Genomic DNA, 26,486 nt, shown 5'->3' on the forward strand with positions numbered 1-26,486 from the left:
AAAACTGGAGTGAAGAAAGTGTGAAGGCTCTGAAAGTTCATGTTCATATCGTAGTGGAATGAATGGAAACCAGCGGCTGGAGGAAAGGGAGGAGGAGTGATGTGGCAGCTCCAATGTCCCACTGCTCGCTTTTGGTAAAAGAGTTCATGCATTTTTGTTGACATGACGCTGAACATGCAGAGTCACTGGGACGGTCCTTTAACGTCTCTTCTGTAACTCAGAGCCACAAATAAAGACCAAAGTTTCTCCGATCTCTAAACGTCGCCGATGTGTCATGACTCATTCTGGTATTTGGAGAATTTGAAAGGAGGGAAGGCAGGATGGAGCGGGGACGAGGTCGGCATGGGGAAGTCATCAGTCTGGAGGCTCTGCACATTCCAGAGTGGAAATATTAGACGAGAAACTGGGCAGCGGTGTGTGCGCGGGGAGCTGGGAGAGGGAAAGAAGGTGGAAAAATACAAAAAAAAAAAAAAAAAAAGCCAAAGGCAGGATAATGAGCAAAAAGAAGGAAAAAAAAAACGTCAAATGATGTGGCATGGCACTCCACTCTCGCTAATCACACAGCTTCAGGTCCAGGAGGCTAATTTTATCCCCCAGCTGTGATTTCAGCTCCGCATCTGCTCATTCTGGCCGTTCAATAAAACTGTCAGCAGGAGCGACGGGCGCCTGGCCGGCACACGGATCCTGGGGGAAGGGGGTTCATGTGTGCAGATTACAGGACACAAGTCACAAGGACCAATTGTTCAATACATCAATAGCGCCAAGTCAGCGGAAAGATTTTGAAAACGATCCCGATGTTAATGTTTTTACTGTCGTTCCCCTCAGGGCCGTCCCTAGAAATTTGGGGGCCCTTGTGTTTTACCATGAAACCACCCTTTGTGGAGCCCAGAGTTTTATTTCACCCAGTGAACTAAATTAACTTCATCTCCACTTGTACACATTGTAAAAAGTTGCCAGAAAAATCCCTCAAAAAATTAAGAATCACATTTTTTGAGGTAATTACCTGGCAGCTATTTTTAAATTTATATTCTATTTTATTTACTTGGCTAATTCTGTGGTCATGTTTAAAAAAAAAAAAAAAAAAAAAAAAAAAAAAATTATATCTATCTATCTATATATGTATTCCTTCATGTCCTGCTAATTTTCGTCACCTTTCCCCCCCCCCCCCAATATATTTAAGAATTTCCCAATTTCTTTTCACTGCGAATGTGTCCTGATGTGCCCGTCATCACTAAAACTAAACACTAAAGCTAAAATTGAAGCTAAATCTAAAAATAAAGCTAAAACTGAAGCTAAAACTAAAACTGAAGCTAAATCCAAAAATAAAACTAAAACTGAAGCTAAATCTAAAAATAAAACTAAAACTGAAGCTAAAAATAAAGCTAAAACTAAAACTGAAGCTAAATCTAAAAATAAAGCTAAAACTAAAACTGAAGCTAAATCTAAAAATAAAGCTAAAGCTAAAACTGAATCTAAAAATGAAGCTAAAACTAAAACTGAAGCTAAATCTAAAAATAAAGCTAAGGCTAAAACTGAAGCTAAAGCTAAAGCATCAGACCGTGGGAAAAGGGGGCCGGGAGTTTTGCGTCTCCAACAGGAACAGAAACATTTCCCTGGATAGCTCGAACATTTTTTTCTTTATTTCCATCCAGATTTAAACGTGGAAAAGATGAATCATGACCAGGTTGAAATCCCTGTTGTGTTTTATTAACCGGCAGCAACACAGACGTTTAATTCAGATGACATGTGGCTCGTTGTTCATTTCATCAGCTCATTTCCAGCAGACAGAAGGGAATCTGACAAACAGCTTCCACTAAAATCAATTAAAAAAAAACTACTCAAAATTAAAAACAGGATTCAGACCACAGTAACACAGAGCTGTACAGGATTAAACAAAACTTGTAAAAGTGGCTCCTCCAGCAGGAGGCGGTGTTGCAGGCGTGGAGGAGGAGGAGGAGGAGGAGGAGGATGAGGATGATGATGAGGATGATGAGGATGAAGACGGGAGGCTTCACTTCATGCTGTTGAGGAACTTGGGCTGCTCGTCGCCGCGAGGCAGCAGCAGCTCGCCGCCCAGCTTCGGCCCCGCCTTCTCCTGCCATTCAAACACATTGGAAAAATTCATCAATACATAAGTTTTTAAGAAATCACAATGATGCCAGGGATATTTTCTTTGACAGGGCAATGAAAAATATTTAAAATATTTTATTTTTTAAATAATCAGATTAACGCTCATTTTTATTAAAGGCAAAAAAATGTATTTGTTCTATATTAATTGGCCTATAAAACAATTTGTGCTAGAACAAATTAGCACAAATTATAAATCCTAAGAGAAACTAAGAGACAAACTGAATACAGGAACTAAATTCAAAGAGCAACCTAACAAATGGCTAAGTGAATATCAGGATATTTGGTGTAAACCCTGGAAAATAAAAAAAGGTAAAACATTTAGATTTTTCTGGAATGGTTAAAAAAAACAAAACAAAAAAACAAAAACAAATCCAGCCTCCAGAGCTGGTTTACCTTCAGCATCCCGTCCCGCTGCCATTTGAACAGACCACAGTTGCTGTAATGACAGAAACAGAAACACTGAAGTTAACACAAGTTTGTAGGTCGTGGTTTTTCATTTGGACAGAACCAGGCTAACGACTCCCATAGACTTCAAGTCTTTATGCTAAGCTAACAGGAAATGCTACCCGTAGCAACTGGGGAAGTCGGGAAATGGGGGATTTTGCCCAAAACTGTTGGATCCGTCCTTTAGGAGGTGACTAAAAAGAGGAAATGAAGTCTCCCGGGGGCGAGGGAGGGGTGTCCCGGGGGGGGAGGGGCGTCCTGGGGGGGGGGGGGGGAGGGGCATCCCGGGGGTGAGGGAGGGGCGTCCCGGGCTCTGACCTGCAGTGTTTGTGCGGCAGGCGGTCCAGGGCGATGGCTCTCTGGCCGCAGGGGCACCTGAAGAAGCGTTTGACGGCGTCGTGCCAGCGCAGCTCGTGGCTCTCGGCCACGCAGCGATCCGCCGGCTTGAAGTAGGTGTAGCCGCACTGTGAGCAGAGGATCATGGGAAACGTGTCAGCATTAACTCATATTTACAGAGGCGGAGATCTGAAAGAGGCGGGTGGGGGGGGGGGGGTCATCACACAGATTTCTTTTCAGACACATAACTCTAGAAAACACAAAATACAAAAACTGAATCTTTGTATTTCTTGAGGAAACAAACTGTTTTTGAAAAACACAAATTCATAGACAGTTTCTCTTTTGGCTGTTTAGCCCTGAATAACAATGAAACAAGAAGGAATTAATCAGTAATATTATACGAACCATCATTAATAAAAGTTAATAGTTAATTAAATTTGAGTTAATTGTTTACATTTTAAAAAACAAAAATAATGTTTACTTATTGCACAGTAAACTATACATTACTTTATTGTAGCACTCATAACATTTTATTTACTCCATTAACTATCTGTACATGATAACAAATTGATTTGTAAACCGTTAAAAGATAATTTGATCATCTACAAACATAACAGAGATGTCATACGTATAAATTCTTAAAGGTTTACAAATCAACTGATAAAAATCCAGAAATACCTACTACAGTAAATAAAATCTTGTATTTGCAACAATAATATGTATTAGTTTACTACACAAAAAGTAAATATTATTATCATTTTGTTGTTAACTGAGAATAACTAAAATTTAATTAACTATGAATTTACAGTTTATTAATGATGGTTAATATAAAGTGTCCCACTGTCTACAGCTGATTAAAATATGACAAAATGACCATAAAAGCCTCTGAAAGGGCAAAACGGGTGCAGATTGTTTTTCTGCTAAAATGAAGAGAAACATCTGGATCTGGAACACGACGTCAGCCGAGACGCCGTGCAGGTTACCATGGAGACGGCGGGCTTGGCGCAGCGTGTTTAACGGGCCGTGAGGCGCAGGATGTTTTGTGTTTTTGGTCGTTAACAAATCAAAGCGAGTGGCGGGGCGTTCAGGGTCCCGTACCTTCCTGCAGGACACGGCCCGACACTTCATCTCCCTGATGCCCCTCATCTTCTCCTCCATCTGCTCCTTCTGCACCAGAGCGTCAAAGTACCGCTCCTGCAGCTGGAACTCCGCCTGCCACACACACACACACACACACACACACACACACACACACACAGTCAGCTGATTTACAAAGGGAAAAAAACACACTGAGGCCGTCCCCTGAAGGAGGAGTTGTCCCATGAGCTCGGGGTCCCGGGCTGACGGGGGATGGGATTGGGTGTGTGTGTGTGTGTGTGTGTGTGTGTGTGTGTGTGTGTGTGTGAGAAGGCGTCTCGTCGTCTCACCGCCTGCAGTTCGGCTCCGTGACGAGACTTGGCGTTGAGAATCTTCTGGAACTCGTCTGATTGGACGTAGCTGAGCTGATCTCTCCGCCTCTTCAGCGCCGGCTCCTCCCCCTCGCCTCCTGCTGGGTCAGAGCAGGAAGTGATGAGCGCTGAGTGTCTGCTGGAGGCGGAGCTTAGTCCCGCGTGCTGTGTGTGTGTGTGTGTTGTTACCTTCAGGTGAGCTGCGGCTCTTCTCCACGCGGGCGCTGATCTCGCTGCTGCTGCTCCTCTTCCTCTTCACGGCGTTTGGATCCTCCCTCTCCAGCTGCGCCCCTCTGACCCGCAGCGTCCTGAGGGCGGCCATCTTGGCGGCTGACAGGCCGGAGGCGCCGGGCGGCGGCGGGCTGTGGTCGAAGAACAGGATGTCCTCGCCCTCGGAGAAGCCCCGGCCCAGCGTGGGGGTCTGGGGGCCCGCGGGGCTCCGTGCGGCCTCGGGAGCCTCACAGGGGGCTTTAGGGGACAGGAGGCCCCCCCGGCCCGGGAGCCCCGCCGTGCCCGAGCTCTGCGGCGCCCTCTTCTGGATTTCCTCGGCCCGCCGCCGCCGGCTCTGCAGGAGCTCCTGCTGCTGCTGTTTCTGCTGCTTCAGCAGCTCTGAGGCCGAGATGGAGCGCACCGCCGCACCGGCCGGCCCCGGGGAGCCGGAGGGGGGGGAGGGGGGGGGGGGGGGGGGGGGGGGGGGCAGAGTCACCGAGTGAAAACCCGAAACACAGACGGGACGACCTGAAGAGCAGCTTGGCTTCAGTTTAGCTCGATCCTTCAGAGTAAAAGCCCCTGAGGTGGAGCCGCAGGTGAGGGCAGGTGAGCTACACTACTCACAAAAAGTTAGGGATATTCAGCTTTCAGGTGAAATTTCAGGATGAACCTAAAATGCATTCTAACCTTTACAGGTGAACTTAATGTGACCTTCTGTAAACTTTTGAATGCACATGTCCAACTGTTCAATGTTTCAGTACTTTTTGCACAAGTTGCTGTTCTCTAACAAGGAGTTTAACGGCAAAATTCACATCAGGTGTTTGATGCTCCAGCTCATCGAGGTCGTATCATTAGGGAACGGCTGCTGGAGACTGGGGTACCTCAGATGGAGTGGCCTGCACTTTCTCAGACCTGAATCCCATAGAAAACCTATGGGATCAGCTGAGTGGCCGTGTAGAGGCTCGGAGCTCTGTACCCCAGAGCCTCAATGTCCTGAGGGCCGCCCTTCAAGAAGAGTGGGATGCCATGCCTCAGCAGACAATAAGTCGACTTGTGAACAGCATGAGACGTCGTTGTCAAGCTGTAATTGATGCTCAAGGGCACATGACAAGTTATTGACACTGACATTTTTTGTTGTGGTATATCCACCACTGTTGTTGGCTTTTGTTTCAAGAAATTATTTGAGATGAGGAAATCACCAGTGTATGCTTCTACTTAAATGCCCTACTTTCATGATATAATATCACTGTAGCGTGAACTTTTTACATTTTCCATAAATTTCACCCAAAAGCCAAATATCCCTAACTTTTTGTGAGTAGTGTACCTGTGTGTTTGCTGTGTGTTTACCTGTGTGTTTACTGTGTGTTTACCTGTGTGTTTGCTGTGTGTTTACCTGTGTGTTTGCTGTGTGTCAGGTGTTTCCTGAGCTGCAGCGCTCCGGGCGTCGGCTGTGACATCAGACTCCTGAAGTCGTCGGAGCAGCCGGAAACCTGTCCGGCCTGCAGCGCTGAAACAGCAGAGAAACACCTCGAGTCAAAGTGATGCAGCAGGACGTTCATGTGGCCAGCAGGAGGCGCTGGATTACAACACAAACGATCAGCTGGCCGATAATCAGCCGGTATGAGTGTGTGTTGTCTGTGTGACAGCGTGTCAGGGAAAGAACATTACAGAGCCAAGGAAACAGGGCTACTATTCCAAGAGAAAAACTCAGAATTTCTGAGATTAAAGTAGTAAAATTACAAGAAAAAAAAAAACAGATATTCTCTGAGATTAAAGTGGTAAAATTACAAGAAAAAAAAACAGATATTCTCTGCAATTAAAGTAGTAAAATTACAAGAAAAAAACAGATATTCTCTGAGATTAAAGTGGTAAAATTACAAGAAAAAAAAACAGATATTCTCTGCAATTAAAGTAGTAAAATTACAAGAAAAAAAACAGATATTCTCTGCAATTAAAGTAGTAAAATTACAAGAAAAAAACAGATATTCTCTGAGATTAAAGTGGTAAAATTACAAGAAAAAAAACAGATATTCTCTGCAATTAAAGTGGTAAAATTACAAGAAAAAAAACAGATATTCTCTGCAATTAAAGTAGTAAAATTACAAGAAAAAAACAGATATTCTCTGAGATTAAAGTGGTAAAATTACAAGAAAAAAAACAGATATTCTCTGAGATTAAAGGAGTAAAATTACAAGAAAAAAAACAGATATTCTCTGAGATTAAAGTGGCAAAATTGAAAGAAAAAAACAGATATTCTCTGAGATTAAAGTGGTAAAAATACAAGAAAAAAACAGATATTCTCTGAGATTAAAGTAGTAAAATTACAAGAAAAAAAACAGATATTCTCTGAGATTAAAGTGGTAAAATTACAAGAAAAAAAAACAGATATTCTCTGAGATTAAAGTAGTAAAATTACAAGAAAAAAAAACAGATATTCTCTGAGATTAAAGTGGTAAAATTACAAGAAAAAAACAGATATTCTCTGAGATTAAAGTGGTAAAATTACAAGAAAAGAAAAAACAGATATTCTCTGAGATTTAAGTGGTAAAATTACAAGAAAAAAAACAGATATACTCTGAGATTAAAGTAGTAAAATTACAAGAAAAAAAAAACAGATATTCTCTGAGATTAAAGTGGTAAAATTACAAGAAAAAACAGATATTCTCTGAGATTAAAGTGGTAAAATTACAAGAAAAGAAAAAACAGATATTCTCTGAGATTTAAGTGATAAAATTACAAGAAAAAAACAGATATTCTCTGAGATTAAAGTGGTAAAATTACAAGAAAAAAACAGATATTCTCTGAGATTAAAGTGGTAAAATTTCAAGAAAAAAACAGATATTCTCTGAGATTAAAGTGGTAAAATTACAAGAAAAAAAACAGATATACTCTGAGATTAAAGTAGTAAAATTACAAGAAAAAAAAAACAGATATTCTCTGAGATTAAAGTGGTAAAATTACAAGAAAAAACAGATATTCTCTGAGATTAAAGTGGTAAAATTACAAGAAAAGAAAAAACAGATATTCTCTGAGATTTAAGTGATAAAATTACAAGAAAAAAACAGATATTCTCTGAGATTAAAGTGGTAAAATTACAAGAAAAAAACAGATATTCTCTGAGATTAAAGTGGTAAAATTTCAAGAAAAAAACAGATATTCTCTGAGATTAAAGTGGTAAAATTACAAGAAAAAAACAGATATTCTCTGAGATTAAAGTAGTAAAATTACAAGAAAAAAAACAGATATTCTCTGAGATTAAAGTAGTAAAATTACAAGAAAAAAAACAGATATTCTCTGAGATTAAAGTGGTAAAATTACAAGAAAAAAAAAACAGATATTCTCTGAGATTAAAGTAGTAAAATTACAAGAAAAAAAAATAGATATTCTCTGAGACTAAAGTGGTAAAATTACAAGAAAAAAAACAGATATTCTCTGAGATTAAAGTAGTAAAATTACAAGATAAAAAAAGATATTCTCTGAGATTAAAGTGGTAAAATTACAAGAAAGAAACAGATATTCTCTGAGATTAAAGTCGTAAAATTACAAGAAAAAAACATATATTCTCTGAGATTAAAGCGGTAAATTTACAAGAAATAACTCATATCTTAGTGAGAAAAATGCTCAAAGATACTGAGATTATCAAGTCACAAATTTGAGAGGAAAAACTCAAATTCTGAGGTTGAATTCATAAATTTATGAGAACCATAATTTCACATGGTGTATATAACACAGAAATAATGGAATATAACGCAGAAAAAATGATTTGGGCAATTCAGAAAAAGAATATTTGATTGTTATTTTCCTTAATTCAAGTGCGATTAATATATTTAAATACATAGCTCAATTTTTTTTATTTTTATTTAAACATATTGATGATTGTTAAATTCCCGGTTAAGTTTATTTGACATCAGTGCTCTTTTAGGGTGAAAACCTGATTTAAAGATAGGAAAAATCTCCAGGAAATGAATGGAAGTCAATGTAATGTCCTCTGAGGTGATGGAAACATGACTGTGTGTGTGTGTGTGTGTGTGTGTGTGTGTGTGTGTGTGTGTGTGTGTGTGTGTGTGTGTGTGTGTGTGTGTGTGTGTGTGTTTACCGAGCCTCTTGGCCTGGTCGGCGAGCTGAGACGAGCCTTTCACAAACAGCTGATCCAGAGAGCGCTGGGTGGGTTTGTTGGGTTTGGAGGCCGAGCTGAAACACACACACACACACACACACACACACACACACACACACACACACACTTGTTATCAGGACGCCTGCTTTCCGTGTCTGAAACGTTGAATGGCCCCACCCTGCGTGACTCACAGCGAGGCGGCGCAGGCGGCCGAGGACACGCCGCCGTAGTGGAACCCGTCCTGGCAGAGGCGCTGCTTGAGCCCGCCCCCGCCGCCGCCGCCGGCTAAGCCCCGCCCCCTCGGCTTCCCCGGGGCCTTCCCCGAGAACGACGACTGCAGCTCGGCCCGCTTGGAGCTCATCTTCTTGTACTGAGCCTTGACGTGGTACTGACAGAACTGACAGGCGTACTGCAGACACACACAGGAAGCCTCCTTTCAGAATAAAAGCCCTGCACTCCTTCATGTTCCCTCAGTGAAAGTTCAGCAGTGATCTCAGGAAAATGTAAAGATAGAGTTTACTAACAATTTATTACACAGACCTACAGATTTATACTGTACGTGTGTGTGTGTGTGTGTGTGTGTGTGTGTGTGTGTACTGAAGGACACCCATCTGAGCAACAGCACAAACCGCTGAAACCCCAATAAATGTAAAGCAGAAAAAGTGCAAGATTTTCCTCTGACATGCAGAATGTAGGGAAACTGGACACACACACACACACACACACACCAAGATAAATAGAATAATATAAAATAATTCATCAATTAACTTAAATAAACATTTTAAAAAGCTAAATAAAGTTTGTTAATCAGGTTAAAATGAAGAAAATTGGTTTTGTTTCAGCAAGTCAACTTTTCTTTTGGAAAGCTGGATTGGCAAGTTTGTTGATATGGTTAATTAAAAAAAACTGCTGTACCTGAAATAAATAAATAAATGAATAAATAAATCACTAATTTAATTTTTTTTTTTTAATTTTTAAAATTTATTTTCATTTTAATAATATTTAAATAATTAATAAATGTGTGTATTTGTATAAAATCTGGTGGAATCTAATCAAAGCAAGAGTAAAAAAGCAAAATATAACAGAGAGAGAGACAGAGAGAGCTGGATTTAGGAACTACTGGACACACTCATGCAGACACAGATAAAACAAACACGTATGTAAACACACACACACACACACACACACACACACACACACACACACTCACACACACACACACACAGACCCACCATGTTGACGATCTGCGAGCAGGGCTCTCCGTTCTTCTTGGCCGCCTTGCAGGTGCCGAAGTCCTGAGCCTCTCCCATCAGCAGCACCTTCTGAGGGTGATCCACCGACAGGCTGACCTGCAGCCGCGGGACCACACCACACACACACCACACACACACATCACACACACATCACACACACACCACACATCACACACACGTCACATGACCGCAAAAACACCCAATCACACGACACGGTGCAGCAAGAGCAGGCAAACAAACGACGACTGAAAACTGATTTATCCAACCTGCTTTGAACTTCCACACCTCCTTTGATTTATTCTGTTTGTTTTACATATTTTATTGATTTTATATGATTTGTTTTTTGTCTCCTTTTGCTTCTTCTCATTTTACTGTTTCTATATCTTCCTGTCTTTGATCTCCATCCTTTAAATATTTTATTGACATGATTTTTTGCAGCCTACTCTGTTTTTCAACTGATTGTTTGGTTTTATTGTGCAGTATGTGTACTTGTTTTAAATTGCCTGTTTTATTCTCTCTTTTTTTTTTTTTTTTTACTTTATTGTGGCCGTGGTCCAATCAGTGGGAGAAGTTCATGTGTTGTGTTTTTTTTTGTTTTAGCCCCGGAAAAAACTACGACAAAATTTTGTGGTGTTATGCTAATCTGCTGGGATGTTCAGTGACTTTTTGTGCTATGCCCCGCCCACTGCCACGCCCCCTTTTGGATGTTGACCCGCGTCCAAACTTTCAACCAAATCTGGTGGAAATCCGAGCATCTGCTTGGAAGTTCCTCTGCCGTGTGACAAGCAGACAAACACCGACTCTTACAGTTTCCATCCCGTCAGAATTTGGCTTTAATTTATTTTTAATTTTTTTTTTCACACTAAGAGGCGATTAATCGAAAAGTATTTCTGATAAATATTATTATAAAATATTTCTTATTTCGTTTCCTATTTCTCTAACAATTTCCCAGGGATAATAAAGTGCTTCTGATTCTGAGATGCTAAACAGAATAATCTGACTTTTGTGAATGTAAATGTGGTTTAATGAGAGAAAAGACAAACTTGGTTCAGTGCAGCATAAAGACAGTATGAGGCACAGCAGCAGGTTAAGTTCTGTAACAGGAGAGAACTTGACTCATTTTGACAACAAGAAATTAAACGATGGATAAATGAAATTAGATAAAATGTTTACGTGGAAATTAAGGCCTAGTAAATTCAAGTTTATGAATATTTCATGATTTTTGAGGCCTCACGTTGATAAAACTGAATTTAAGACATTTTCAGACTGAGGACCTGCAGAAAAATATCTAAATGACCAAAGTGTCAAGATTTCATTTGAATTCATAAACAATAAATATATTTAGTCCATAACTGAGGACAAAAAGTTCATATTTCATGTATTTACAGACTGAAAATAGAGATAAAAACAAAAAGGGAATTATTTAAATGGTTCTTTGCTTCACTTCATGTGACTTCAGCACGAGTTTGTCACTTTTATTTTACGCAAGCCGGCCAAACGTAACATAATGTCATGTTTGTGTTTGGTAAAAACAAAGTTCAAGTCTTTGAGACAGTTAATCTACAGACTGAACAGTGAAAATAACTGATCAGCTGCAGCTTTAAACCAAATAAACCAGTCAACAGTTTGATTTGGTGCAAAAAAATCAGAGTTCCTGAGCCGACGGAGGCTGCAGGTTCCTCGGCTTCTTCAGGGTCTCGTTAAAATCCCAGCCAGAGGACGTGAACTCGGACTCAGACGCCACACTCCTCTGCAGATTTGGGCTCGCGGTGCCAATTCCACACCAACCAGCCACCTTCCCGGCTACTCCCCCCCCCACCGAGCTCCCCGCTGGACTTTTACTGCCGAGGCCAAAGCCGCCAAACCAGTTTACTGCACCCGATCCCAAAACAGAGCCAATAAAACCAGAGTTCATCACCCAGACGGGAAAGACGGTCGCTCGGCGCCAAGTCACGTGTTCTGCCACTCAGCTGCTCTCGTCTGAGACTCACTGACAATCACTGACGTTTAAAAACTGCGAATTTCCTTCAGGATGAATAAAGTATCTATCTATCTATCTATGTATCAGAAACAAAGTGAGAGCTTCCAGACTTCCTGTGAGCTGGTCTGGTGACTCCAGGCGAGAGCCTTCACCTCTTGAAGGAACGCACTGATCAATAACCGAGTGAGCAGAGCGGCTGGTTTTTACAAGAATCAGAGAGAATCAGACAGAGCAGGCACTGAGTTTTTTCTTCATTTCTTCCCCAAAACAAAAGCTGTGAGGGGAACGCACCTCCAGCAAAACACCGTGTCTGGGACTCTCCAAGCGTCTGGAGCTCCTCTCTTCCTGTTTGGACGTGAACGCGCTGTTTTTTCAGCTCCGAGCTGCAAATCAGAGCAGCGACACGATCCCGATCTGCAGCTGCTCTGACAAAACAGGACAGGACCGACTTCCGACACGGTGTCAATTACTGTCAGCTCCTCTCTCCAGACTGAAGCTGGTTCAATCTGATTCACACACACACACACACACACACACACACACACACACACAAACATAAAATCCAAAAGTGCCATCCCAGTGGCTCCACCTGCTGTTGTTGTTTTAAATCGATGAGTCAGGTCTTTTACTCAGAGCTGCTGCTGCTTCAGACCTCCACCGTTTTCCTCCAAACTTCCTCACAACTTTCCTGACATTTTCAGTTTTCCATAACTTCTCCAGGGCCTGAGAACTGTGTGTGTGTAATTGTGTGTAATTCACCAGGGGCGTTAAACCAAACACACCCTACCAAGTCGTCACCAGTGACACTTGGACCTCGAGGACGACTGGGAGTTCTCTGTCAGGGTTCATTACATTTGGCCTTTTCCTTTTGTCTTTGAAAGAAAATTTATTGATTTCATGTTATCGCAAATCTCTGGAAATCAAGATCACTTTCTAAATAAGATAAAATACAGAGAATAGTAGAAATCGTGGTCTTTTTTTTTACTCCCTGATGTGAAAACCAAACCAAACCGTGACCCAAAACCCACAGCACAAACCGAGCCGTGGGTTTATTCAGCTGTAATTCCAGAATTTCCCTGGTTGGGATCAATAAAGTATATCTATCTATCTATCTAATATTCACGTTTAGCGGCTCTGTGCAGGTTTTGGGTGAGCGTGTGGACCCGGAGCGGGACTCACCCCGTCGTAGCCGTCCCTCGGCTTCATGGGGTTGGGGTTGAGGATGCCCAGGACGGTGCCCGGGTCCGTCTTCCAGTGCTCCTTGTGGACGTCTCCGAACAGCAGCAGGGACACGAACACGTCCAGGTCGTGCAGGTCGCTCAGCTTCCAGATGCTGAAGGTCTTTCCCTGCGCAGAGGAGCGACTCGGTCAGGTGCAAACTCAACATCTGGACAGGTGGACCACCCACAGCCCGCCAGGTGAACTACAAACTCCAGCTCACACTGCAAAAACTCAAAATCTTACCAAGATTATTTGTCTTATTTCAAGTCAAAAATGTCTTATTTCTAGTCAAAATATCTCATTACACTTAAAATAAGACATGATCACCTCAGAAGTAACTTGTTTTTAGTTTCAAGTGAATTTTCACTTGAAACAAGTGAAAATTGTCTAAAAACAATTTACCTCTGAGGTGATCATGTCTTATTTTAAGTGTAATGAGATATTTTGACTAGAAATAAGACATTTTTGACTTGAAATAAGACAAATAATCTTGGTAAGATTTTGCGTTTTTGCAGTGCATCATACATGAGGCTGGAAGTTCCTGCTGATGTCGTTTTTTAAAAAGTTGTAGTTGAGTGAATCAGTTTTTTCCCAAGTGTTTAGTTAACTGAGTATGCACTTGTTGTGGTGCAGAGTGTGTGTGTGTGTGTGTGTGTGTGTGCTCTCACGCTGCTGTTGCTCTGCGGCGTGGCCTTGCTGACCAGCACGGCGAACGTCACCCAGTCGCTGTCGTCCAGTTTCTCCCGGGCCAGACGCTCCGGAAGCTGCGAGAGGCGGATCAGACGCCGGCCGGCCATCTTCCGCTCCATCTCAGAGGAGGAGACCCGCGGCCTCCTGCACACACACACACCCACAGTGAGAGAGTGTGTGTGTGTGTGTGTGTGTGTTAAGGTTAACAGCAAAATCTTTGTTATACTATGAAGCAGGGAAAAAAACTGGAAAAAAATTGGTTTGATAAAAAAAAAAAAAAAAAAAAAATTGGCAACTGGATTGGCCAAAATAAATAGAATAATATAAAAATATAAAATAATTCATCAATTAACTTAAATAAATATTCTAAAAAGCTAAATAAAGTTTGTTAATTAGGTTAACTGAAGAAAATTGGTTTTGTTTCAGCAAGTCAAGTTTTTTTTTTATTGGAAAACTGGAATGACAAGTTTGTTAATATGGTTAATAAAAAAAACCTGCTGTGTTTGAAATAAATAAATAAATAAATAAATGAATAAATAAATGAATAAATAAATAAATCACTATTTTTTTTTTAATTAATTAATTTATTTTCATTTTAATAAATGTGTGTATTTGTATAAAATCTGGTGGAATCTAATCAAAAATCAGTCTACCCCTGGTGTGTGTGTGTGTGTGTGTGTGTGTGGCCTCCTGACCTGAGTCTCAGTCCTGAGTATCTCTCCACAGCCACGTCCTGAGGAAGAGGAGGAGGAGGAGGAGGAGGCGCGGCGGCTCGGCTCTGGGAGGCCGGCGGCGAGCGGAGAGGATTCCCCGCCTTGACGCCGCCGCTTTCTATTGGCTGGAAGGAGCTGCCAATCTTTATCTCCACGAGAGGGCCTCTGCCTTCTGAGGAGACACACAAACACACAAACACACACACACAGTGACATTAACATCAATTACAACATTTTTCAGAGTAAAAGCCTGAGGTGTGTGAGGCTGGTGGCGGTGTGCTGACCCGGCGGCGCGGCGGCTCCCTGGTGAGCCACTTGGGCTTTACGCCGGAACGAGTCGCCGCTGATCAGCTGGGAGGAAAACTCTGAGGACTCCTGCAGCTTCAGGCCGTCCGGGCTGGACGAGGACGAGGACGAGGACGAGGACGAAGACTTCACCGCTGTGAGAACGAGACAGAAATCAAACACAAATACTGTTTACCAGAGACTGGGGAAAAAAAACAAATCAATCCAGTTACAAATCACAATTTTCTTTTTGTTGTATGATTTTTATATCGGCATGTGTGACCTTGAATCAACACTTTGTCCTTTTTTTCCAAATGTTTAAATTTTATTCAAGGTGAAAAAAAATGGGTCAGATATTGAGATTGTGATAATATTTGTGATTTTACTGGGAGTGATGATTTTTGCATCATAATTTTCATTTTAACTGGAAAAAAAAAATAGTAAAGTGAAGATGATGTGATGTTTGCTGCACCGAGCCGTCATGCTTTTTACATCTGTGGCTCCACAACAGATAATTACAGTAAATAGTTCATTATATTTCTCAGTAATTAAAATATTACTATTACTTAACCTTTAGCAAAACAACTGCAGCGGCTGTGATTTGGATATTGCACTTCATGTTGTGATTTTAATACAATTTTGATTAATTGTGCAGCGCGAGTTCTCATTCTTTTAAGGAAACCAGGACATTCAGAGCCGATACAGAAATTCAGGAAAAATCTGTCCATATTTCAAATATCATCTATGAGACATATATCTAGACATGTTTTTAATTTTAATTTTAAAGTTAAAGTTCAACTGGTTTGACCAAAAATGTGGACAGGATCAATTAAATAAATAACTAAATAAACTTTGATCAAACTGTAACTTTCCCCTGACTCTCCTGTGTGCCTGCAGCTTCCTGCTCTACCTGCCGTCCTGCTCCTCGCTGTGGGCGTGTTCGTTTTGGAGCCGCTCGCTCTGGGCGTGGCCTGTGTGGGCGTGGCCTGTGTGGGTGGAGCCTTTTTCCGAGGGGCGGGGCTTCCTGCGCTGCCTCCTGCTCTCTGCGACGCCTCCAGCTGCTGCTGCAGCCGCTGCATCTTCTCCTGCATCTGCCGCAGCTCCGCTGATGGACAGAAACACAACATTACTCATTAAAAATTAATTTTTGACTGCAGCTCCGACTCTTCAGCAGCAGTAAAGTTTTTCTGATTCATTGGGATTCAGTGGCAAAACTGGTATGAAGTTGATTGCAGCATTTAATTTTCATAACCTGTGTATTTACTTCACTTACTTATGGTTTAATTAATAGGAGCCAATACAGTGTACACAGACAAACTGAGAACAGCTGTCCAGTGCAAATATCAGTGTTTGTGGACGCTAATGAGCAACAACAACCTGTCGCTAGATGGACTTTTGTAAAAAATAAGAGATAAGAGAAAAAAAAAGAACAGAATGTAATAAAAGCTGCCTTGTTATTACACAGAAAGACACTGGAAGTGAAAAGCAAAAATACATTTTCAAATTTGCTGTTTTTTTTTTTTTTTTAGGTAAGTGCTGCTTGGTGGGACATGTGACCCAACTTTACCCACAAAATCTCACAATAAAAAAAAAAAAACCTCTTTAGGCATCTTCAAGAAATATTCGATGAGCTGTCTGTTTGCTGATGAGCGAGGCGAGACTTAAAAGTAGAGCTGCACGATATGATATTTACTGACAGGTGAGTGGATCAGCTGATCAAACGAGCCTGAAACCAACATTCCTGTTTTCCAGGCCGGTAAGGCGACACTTTATCTGCCTAAATGCTCCACGCTCCAGTGAACGAGCACATTATTTAAATCACTGTGTTTTATGTCTGCATGTGCACTGGGCCTTCACAATAAGAGCGGGCATGATAATAAAATGTTATTCCCACAGATGTTCTCTGTAATTAAAAGGGAAAAATGAGTGTATAGCAGCAATCTGCCAAAGGAGTTAGAAAATATCGGCATGAAACCCAGTATCCTGCCTGTCTAAGTGGAACTGGTGAAACTGGAGATCGGTGTGACGCTCCGTCCCAGTTCACCCAGAGGGAAACGGGGCCTCTGTCGTTCTGGTTGCTATGGAAACCCACCCTGTAAATCCTCGTGGGACTTGTTGAGCGTGTCTCCTCCTGTGTGTCTGTCCTCAGCCTCCATGTCGCTCACGTCTCCAAACAGCTCAGACACCTCAGCAGAGTCTTTCCTCGCCACACCTCTTCCTCCACCTCCACCTTCCTCCTCCTCCTCTTCCTCCTCTCCGTCTCTGTACTCCTCCTCCTCGCCGTCGTCATCGTCGAACAGGCCGTCCAGCTCGTCCAGCTCGTCCAGCTCGTCCCGCTGCTCCCCGGGCCCCTCGCTCTCGGCCAGCAGCGCCGTCAGGATGTCCAGGTCGTCCTCACCTGGGTGGACGAGACACAAACCTCAGTCTCAGGCGACACCAGGTGATAAACTGATATTACATCAACATCACAACATGAGACTAGATACTGTCTGGCTTCTTGCAGATCATAACGTCATGAGATTTGTCTTCTCCTGGTTTTAGAAGTTAAAGGAATGCTTTTGCTGAAATTATCAGTCTGTTCATCAGGTTAACGTTACTAATGACTGACTATCAAACATGTACAGTGTGTGATTACTTTATGAAGGCATTAAAAGCCATATCTACAATGTCATCACAATATTATTAACATTAAGGTATTCGGTTAAGGATTATTTATTGTTTATTAGGATTCTCATCAACTGCCGCCTGCAGGTGACGCCTCGTCTTCCATCCAGGATATCCTGATATTTGATTTTCATGTCCTTTATATTAGAAATATATATTATTGTACTTACTTTCCATTTTGCCAACACGTGCTGCCTTCAGGTGGCCTGTTGAACTGCAGGAAAGGAAAGGAAAGGAAAGGAAGGAACGTGAATGCAGCATCAACAGTTTGCCAACAAACTTCAGCCGGTTAGATTTAACACTTTGAAATGTTTTGAAGCGAGGTGCAGGGAAACATGAGACTGATCTGACAGCTGCTGCTCGAGTAAACTCAGGCTGAACCACACAACGTTACTGTATCGAAATCTAGATATGAACATAAAAGAGATTAATATCACAAAATACAACTATATAAACAATATCAAATCAGGGTGAGGGACTGATCTGCTCTATGCAAAAAAAATATTTTGAGAAGAAACTTTATTTTCTATGTCCAGTTGGTGTCATGATGCTGTTTGTTTGAAGAATGCTCAGTTTTCATTGGTGCTACTCTTAAATATTATTGAAGCACCGTGTCAAAGCCGAGGTTGCAGCAAAATGTTCAAGCTTAATTTTTAAAAATGTATTTTTTTTTTTTTTAACTTTATTTTTTTTTTAAGTAGTAACACAGTACAAACAGTACAAAAGTTCCTTGACAACATCAAAAATTATATATGAGTGCATCGGACATGACAAAAAGACAAAACAAAACAAAAACCAGTAGGGTCTAGAAGGCTGAGTATACTGAATCAGAGAGAAATAATAAATAGACAAATAAATAGGCAGATAGACATTTAGGACAATCCAGCATAATGTGGGATTCTCTTCAGTTAGAGAGATATCTAGCTATAGGTAGCCACCTCCTCCCAAAGACATCAGACCTTAGTTGTAATTGAGCAGTTAAAGCCTCCATTCCATACACCTCCCTCAATTTCTCTTTCCACTGTGCCACTGTAGGTGGCTGTGGATTCAGCCATTTTATTGTTATCATTTTCCTAGCAGTCATCAGGAGTATATGTAACAAGTGCTTTTGGTCTCTAGTGTACATGCCTTCAGGAGCTAGATCAAACAGAAACTGACTTGGAGTAAATATTATATTAATATCCAAAACATTATCAATCTCCCTCTTTACCCCCCTCCAGAAAGGAATAATCTTTGGGCAGTCCCAAAATATATGTGAGTGGTCACCAACCACTCCACATCCTCTCCAACAGTATATTGCAGTTGGGTTATCTAGAGATTTAGAGACAACAGAAGGTGTCCTAAAAAACCTTGTTTTCATCTTCCAATCGAACTCCTTCCACATGTTACTATTAATACCTCTGTGACATCCACTACAAATTGTTTCCCACTCCTCATCCTCAATTATAATATTTAACTCCAGCTCCCATTTATTTTTTATATAAAAAGTATTGTCTGATGTATCTAGTAACAGATTTCTGTATATGTGGGAAACATGTTTTTTATTGGGTATCTGATTTTTAATTATATTGATGAAGTAAGATTCTATGTTGGTTGGAGCATTTCTAATTATATTCCAGTCTACATGGTTTGTGATGTAGTGTCTTATTTGAAAATACCGGAAGATATCCCTTTGGGGTAAAAAAAAATTATCTTGGAGATATGCAAATGGCTGTATACCAGTGTCACAGAGCAACTGGTCAATGACCTTTAGGTTTCTCCCTGCCCAACTCTTAAAAGTGATATCTGTTGTTGAGGGGGGGAAGTCCGGATTTCCAGCGATCTGCATAGCCCTTGAAAGGGCGACTGTCCCTCTTATTCTCTTTTGGACTGTTGACCATATTTTCAAGGTGTGTTTCACCCATATATTTTTGATTTCATGTTTCTTCTGAGACTGCTTATTCAAAAACACTAAGGAGGATAAAGGTAATACTTGCAATGAGTTCTGTTCAATGTCTACCCACCCTGATTCCACATCGTTGTTGACCCAAGCTACCACTGCTGTTAATTGTGCAGCCCAATAGTAATATTTCAAGTTAGGAAGGCTGAGTCCACCCCTGTCCTTCCCAAGAGTGAGCGTTTTAAGCCTCACCCTTGGTTTCTTATTTTGCCAAATGAATTTAGATATAAGCTTGTCCAGCATATTGAAGGCTGATGTTGGGATCCCGACTGGGAGAGACTGAAACAAGAACAGAATTCTGGGAAGTAAATTCATTTTAACAGCCTCCACTCGGCCCAATAGAGATAATGGTAGGACATCCCATCTTGCCAATTCATTTCTAAATATCCCAAATATTTTTTTGTAATTCGCCTGGTATAGTTGTGCTACCTGGGGAGTGAGTGTGATCCCAAGGTATCTGAAACCCTGTTTAGATCTGCGAAAGGCCACAATATCATCAAGCTGGCTAGGCCATGCCCCGGACACCATCATCGCTTCTGATTTACTGGGATTAACTTTATAACCGGATACCAAGCCATATTCATTTAGGCTTTGCAGAAGAGCCGGGATTGAGTGGGAGGGATTTTCAATGAATAACAATATGTCATCTGCATATAAAGCTATTTTATGTTGGTTTCCCCTCTCATCCCTTATTCCTTGTATAAGGGGGTTACTTCTAATCAATTCTGCAAGAGGCTCAATGCTAAGTGCGAACAGGGCTGGTGAGAGTGCATCCCCCTGCCTTGTGCCCCGTCCCAGCTCGAAGAAATCAGAGCATTGGCCATTAACTCTGACTCTTGATCGCGGGTTCATATAAAACACTCTAATCCAATTCAAAAAAGTTTCATTGAAGCCCATATGAGCCATTGTTTGCTCCAAAAACGCCCAGTCTAGTCTATCAAATGCTTTCTCAGCATCTAAACTGAGAAGCATTGATGGAGTCTTTCTACCAGAGGCTATAAATTGTAAATTTAGAGCTCGTCTGACATTATTGGTGCCCTGCCGTCCAGTTATGAACCCAGTTTGATCACTGTTAACTAATTTACGGATGTATCTTTGTAATCTATTTGCCAAAATGGAGGTCAGGATTTTTAAATCCTGACAAAGCAAACTAATCGGCCGATATCCTGTACATTGAGTAGGGTCCTTTCCGTCTTTGTGTATAACTGTGATGATTGCCTCTGCCCAGGTTTTTGGGGGGTCCTTTTCATCCAGTGCGTAGTTATAAACCCGACATAAAATTGGGGCTAGCTCATCAACAAAAGTCTTGTAATATTCCCCAGTGTATCCATCAACACCTGGGGATTTACTATTTTTTAATTTACTAATACTATCTATTATTTCCTGTACTGTTATGGGGGAGGATAGCAACTCAGACTCATCCTGTGATAATCTGTTCAATTGGATTGAGTCTAGAAAGTTTGTTATTTTTTTCTCCTTCCCAGTCACTTCTTGACCTTCATATAATTTTTTATAATATGCAGCAAACGCCTCTGCTACTTCTTTTGGTTGAGAGGTAATTCTATTTGTGTCGGGGTGTTTAATTTTAGGTACCACACGGTTTGATTGAGCTTTCCGTAACTGAAAAGCCAATAATCTACTCGCTTTATTCCCCATTTCATAATATTTTCTTTTTGTAAATCTGAGCATTCCCTCTGCTTTATATGTGAGGAAATCATCTAATTTTTGTCTCTCCTGTTTTAACAGTTCTAATGTGATCCTTTTTCTTGATATTTTGTGTTCTTTCTCTAGCCTGATAATTTCAGTCTCTAGTTCAAGTCTCTTAGCTTCCCTCTGTTTTTTAAGTCTCGATGTAATTTGAATGATGTGTCCCCTGACAACAGCTTTGGCACCATCCCATAAAATAGATGGAGTAACGTCTCCAATGTCATTTAAATCAAAATATTCTTTTAGCCTGTCACGTAGTTCCTGTTGGATAAGGGGGTCATTCAATATTGAGACATTAAGTCTCCAATATCTGATTTGTTTTTCTTGACCCAAGTTTATTTTCATCACAATGGGACTATGATCTGACAAAGTTATAGGTTCTATCTTGCATTCTGTCACTCTGTGCACATCAGCCTTTGAAACAAGAAACATATCTAATCTGGAGTAACTCCCATGAACTTGGGACCTATATGTATAGTCTCTGTCTCTGGGGTGATGATATCGCCATACATCAATCAAGCCAAGTCCATCCATCATTCCCAGAACAGTAGTTGTTTTTCTAGTTCTAGGTCCCTTTTCAGGAGGTAATCGGTCCGTATTTGAGTTTAGTACACAATTATAGTCCCCCCCAACCAATATGATTCCTTTCCCCTCATCCGCCAGTTTGGAGGCTATTTTCTTGAAAAAGAGGGGACAGTCCTCATTTGGAGCATATAAGTTCAAAAATGTAAATCTGTTCTCACCAATCGTACCTATCACCATGATATATCTACCTTCCTTGTCTTTTAACACTTTCTCACAATTAAAGAAAACATTCTTTCTAAATAAAATAGCGACACCTCTTTTCCTCCCTCCTTCATGAGATGCACTGTATATTTGTTCCACCCAATCTCTCTTTAGTTTTAGATGTTCTGCTTCGGAGAGATGTGTCTCCTGTATCATTGCAGCTGAACAATGTAGAGCTTTAAGTTGGTTAAGAATTTTTTTCCTTTTGATTGGATTTCCCAGACCCTTTATGTTATAACTAACTACAGTTAGATCGTTCATATTACACTTATTTCAATCCTTACTGTCGGGATGTTTTGTAGTCAACTTATACATGACAAGTGCACCATCATCTGTTGTAGAAGACCTATGAGTTGTCAAGGATGTAACACAAAACAAAACAGAAACTATACACATTTCCCAACAAAAAACATTAGAACTCAAACACAACAACCTGGCTTCCAAGTCCTCAACTGGCCTATCTCCAGTAGTGGCCAGTCCCCGTGTAGGATTGGGCAGAGGGTGGCGGGAGCCCTCCGGGATAGTGTCACATCGTGCGGCAGACCCTTTCTGTCGGGTTAACTGCTGCAGCCCCATAGTGGCTGAGTGTAAATCACTCATAATAAGTCAGTTACAGCCGATGCCACAAACCAAAACGACCAACTAATACGCTGTTGTTACATTCTGGACTCAGCAAAGTGTAGATAAATATAAATAAGAGAAATATAAACTTAAAACAGTGTTTTTTTTTTTTTAAAAAAGAAGAAAAAGGATATGTATATTTAAAACATATAGCCCAACACACCATTATCATTAAAGGTAATAAGACCAATTAACTATAACCATTTACCATTAACTTATTTGTTGCTACTCAACTGTCTAGTTAACATGGAGAAACCTTACTTTTTGCCCAGTATTTCTCCTCTCTTCAGTGAAAAAAGAACCTGCAGTCTTTCTCTGTAAACATGTTGACATTCCGTCCTCCTCGGTTGGCAGCCCGTCTCTCCCATCTATGTCTGGCCAACTCGCGCTCTACTTTATCCCTCTCGTCAACTCGGATCTGGATGTTGAGGTCTTTAAGCACCTGTGCTGCGTCCATCACCGTCTGGAAAGTTTTTTCCTCAGATCCCACCATCATCCTCAGTCGGGCTGGGTACATGCACTTCGCTTTCACATTTTTCTCCTTGAGCTGTTTCACAACATATCTGACCTGAGCGCGTTTCTTCTGTAGTTCCGGCGAGTAGTCATTATCAAAGTAGATCTGTTTCTCACCCAATTTCACTGTGCGCTGTCTCCAGGCGTGCTGTAGGATTTGTTCCTTCACTGTGAAGTCCGCAAATTTAATCACGATGGATCGAGGCGGATCGTTTTCTTTCGGTTTTGGCATGAGTGCTCTATGCGCCCGGTCAATCCTGATGTCGTCTTCGGTTAACGGCAGATTAGTCAGCACCGTCGGCAGTAGCTTTTTAATGAAGGCGACCATGTCTCTCCCCTCGCTTCCTTCAGGAACCTGATACAGCCTTAGGTTTTGTCTTCTGTGCCTATTCTCAAGATCCTCACACCGTTCAAATAATTCTGCCTCGCGTTGCAGTAGGAAGGCGATGGCTTTTCCGTGGGCTGTGTTGGTTTCCTCAGTGGTTGTTATGCGCTCCTCCGCATCAACGACCCTCTCTTCCAGCTTTGTTAGTTGTGCACTCAAACCTCCAACTGATGTTTCAAGCCTTGTGAATGATTCCTTGGTTTGGCCCTCAAATTCCTTTACATCCCTCCTCATCTGTAGAATGTCCCCCCGTATTTCTCGGTTCGACTGAGCGATAGCTTGTAGCATCCCCTCCAGGTTGTTAGCGGCAGTTTCAGTTGCATTGCCAGCGCTAGCTTCGTCGGGGTTAGCAGGCTTGATAGCATCAGTTAACTCCGATGATTTTTCATCCCCTTCTCTGTTTCTAAACTGATATCTAGCGAGTCTATCGGTAGCGCTCGTTTTTGTGGTGTCGTTGGGCATATTTTTGCTGAGTGTTGTTCAAATATCGTTTTGGTAAGTTGGCTAATCAGCAGAGCTCAAATTTATGCGTCCTACATGAACTTGGCGCCGCCGGAAGTCTAAAAATGTATTTTAATGCATCCTAAGATAGTGATTGATCTGCTCTGATCCATAAAATACTTTATGAAGAAACTGCATTTTCTACATCCAGTTGGTGTTATTATGCTGTTTGTTTGAAGAATGCTCAGTTTTCACTGTTTCTACACTCAAAATTTCAAATACATGTGAAGCCACAGTCATATTGTATAACATATGTATATCCAGATATTTGGCATAAATATCAGGGTAGGAAATTTTGTCCATATCGTGCAGTTAATATATATATTAAAAAAAAAAGAAAGAAAGAAAAATCAAGAACCAAGAATACACCGCCATGTTGGGCCTTCTGAAATCCCAGAGGAGATTAGACATCCAGCAGCTCAGTACAATAAATAGACACAATAAGATAAATACACTGGGTCTAAATTAGAAATGAGAGATTAGAATTGCACACCACATCTGTAGCCTGCCGTCAAAAAGCCTCAACTATTCAACCTGCATTTGGCCTAACTTTTTATTCCTCCATTATCTGATTAAATTCAAGTCAAGTACATGAAGTCTACATATTACATACAGTGTTCATGAGAAAGGTTACTGTAAATACACTGCAGTACAAAAAAAATCTTAAAATTATTTATTTAAGATCCATCTGCGGAAAAAACGAGATTGTGTGCAACATGAGTAACATAAATCAGTCTTTGATAGCATGAAATCTGTCTAATTTTTTTTTTTTTTTGCGAACTAATTATGTAAATTTAACCAAAATGACACAAGTCTACCAGGACATGTTCACTGGTTCCTCCCTCACAACCACACAAAGTGCACTAGTCGTTTATATCTGGGAAGAAATCACAAACACCACCTTCACCAGGACAGCAGCTGTGCACAAACCTACACGCAAACTGACTTCTTGTATGTGGAATTACATACACTACTCACAAAAAGTTATATTTGGCTTTCGGGTGAAATTTCGGGATGAACCTAAAATGCATTCTAACCTTTCCAGGTGAACTTAATGTGACCTTCTGTAAACTTTTGAATGCACATGTCCAACTGTTCAGTGTTTCAGTACTTTTTGCACAAGTTGCTGTTCTCTAACAAGGAGTTTAACGGCAAAATTCACATCAGGTGTTTGATGCTCCAGCTCATCGAGGTCGTATCATTAGGGAACGGCTGCTGGAGACTGGGGTACCTCAGATGGAGTGGCCTGCACTTTCTCCAGACCTGAATCCCATAGAAAACCTATGGGATCAGCTGAGTGGCCGTGTAGAGGCTCGGAGCTCTGTACCCCAGAACCTCAATGTCCTGAGGGCCGCCCTTCAAGAAGAGTGGGATGCCATGCCTCAGCAGACAATAAGTCGACTTGTGAACAGCATGAGACGTCGCTGTCAAGCTGTAATTGATGCTCAAGGGCACATGACAAGTTATTGACACTGACATTTTTTGTTGTGGTATATCCACCACTGTTGTTGGCTTTTGTTTCAAGAAATTGTTTGAGATGAGGAAATCACCAGTGTATGCTTCTACTTAAATGCCCTACTTTCATGATATAATATCACTGTAGCGTGAACTTTTTACATTTTCCATAAATTTCACCCAAAAGCCAAATATCCCTAACTTTTTCTGAGTAGTGTATTTATGAGTTCACACACACACACACACACACACACACACACACACACACACACACACACACACACACACACACACAGTTTGCATTCTTTTCTATTTGAATATTCCCATCTGTATTTAGATATAGGAGTGGTGATGTGCTAAAAATGATCTCTAATAAACACATTAGTAGTTTTTCTCTCCATCACATTAATACAGCAAATTAATAACAGGAGGATTTATTTAAAGAGAGCTTAAAGGTTTGCTGCCGCGTTTAGCCTGAAAACTGAGTTCACTTCGGGTGATTTTAGCCTTTTAAAGACTTTTCCAACACCAGCAGACACTCTGGCTGATGTTAATTTCAAACTAGAGCATTTACACAGCTGATAATCCTGCCGATAATCCAGCTGTTTTAACTTTAGCGTCGCTGTTATGAGGAGAGAGGCTGTAAACTAGCTCACCTGGACCGCACAAAGCAGCTTCAGTATGAAAACAGTCAGGCTTTAATCCGCGTCTCGGTTATTAATTTACTCTTTGACGGATGTTTTCCAGCCGCTGACACCGCCTGGAAGTCCAGAGATTAAATATATTTCTCAGATTATCGGCTTCTTGCGACCCGCCGCCGAGAGGGAGAGGATCTGAAAGTGGCGCTAAACGCAGGACCCCGCCGTGTTGTCAACCCCCCGCCGCCAGCTGCCTTTCAATGTGCCTGACCGGAAAAGACACGTTCACCGTTTTAACGTCACAAAAACAGGAATTACAGGCATTAAAAGTAAATAAAAAGTTAGAAAACAGCGGCTGCAAAAGCATTACGTCGTTATTATTGCGTGTCTTGTGTTCAGTGCGCTATTTGAAAACAGGCGACCGCCGACGCATCAAAAGGCTCTGTAGT

The 26,486-nt window shown here is 41.2% G+C and overlaps 1 protein-coding gene across 3 annotated transcripts; it reads right to left on the reverse strand.

The window, feature by feature from the left end:
• Positions 1–1,685: 1,685 nt before the first annotated feature.
• Positions 1,686–26,278, reverse strand: mcm10 (minichromosome maintenance 10 replication initiation factor). 3 transcript variants are annotated; one of them, XM_030046338.1, is made up of 18 exons: positions 26,056–26,278; positions 17,663–17,706; positions 16,921–17,226; positions 15,739–15,933; positions 14,828–14,983; positions 14,526–14,715; positions 13,809–13,974; positions 13,099–13,266; positions 9,918–10,034; positions 8,877–9,094; positions 8,665–8,759; positions 5,963–6,075; positions 4,548–5,016; positions 4,338–4,459; positions 4,009–4,122; positions 2,893–3,038; positions 2,524–2,566; positions 1,686–2,095 (listed from the first exon to the last, which is right to left on the reverse strand). In XM_030046338.1, the coding sequence occupies exons 2-18, from the start codon at positions 17,667–17,669 to the stop codon at positions 2,012–2,014; spliced, it is 2,709 nt and encodes a 902-aa protein (XP_029902198.1). In that variant the 5' UTR covers positions 17,670–17,706; positions 26,056–26,278; the 3' UTR covers positions 1,686–2,011. The 3 variants fall into 3 exon arrangements, with proteins under 3 accessions (XP_029902198.1, XP_029902199.1, XP_029902200.1); XM_030046339.1 differs by having other exon boundaries at positions 4,338–4,456; positions 26,056–26,277; XM_030046340.1 differs by having other exon boundaries at positions 4,548–4,967; positions 5,962–6,075; positions 26,056–26,277.
• Positions 26,279–26,486: the final 208 nt, after the last annotated feature.

Source organism: Myripristis murdjan, chromosome 23 (genome assembly GCF_902150065.1).
Source record: "Myripristis murdjan chromosome 23, fMyrMur1.1, whole genome shotgun sequence".
Lineage (NCBI taxonomy): Eukaryota > Metazoa > Chordata > Actinopteri > Holocentriformes > Holocentridae > Myripristis > Myripristis murdjan.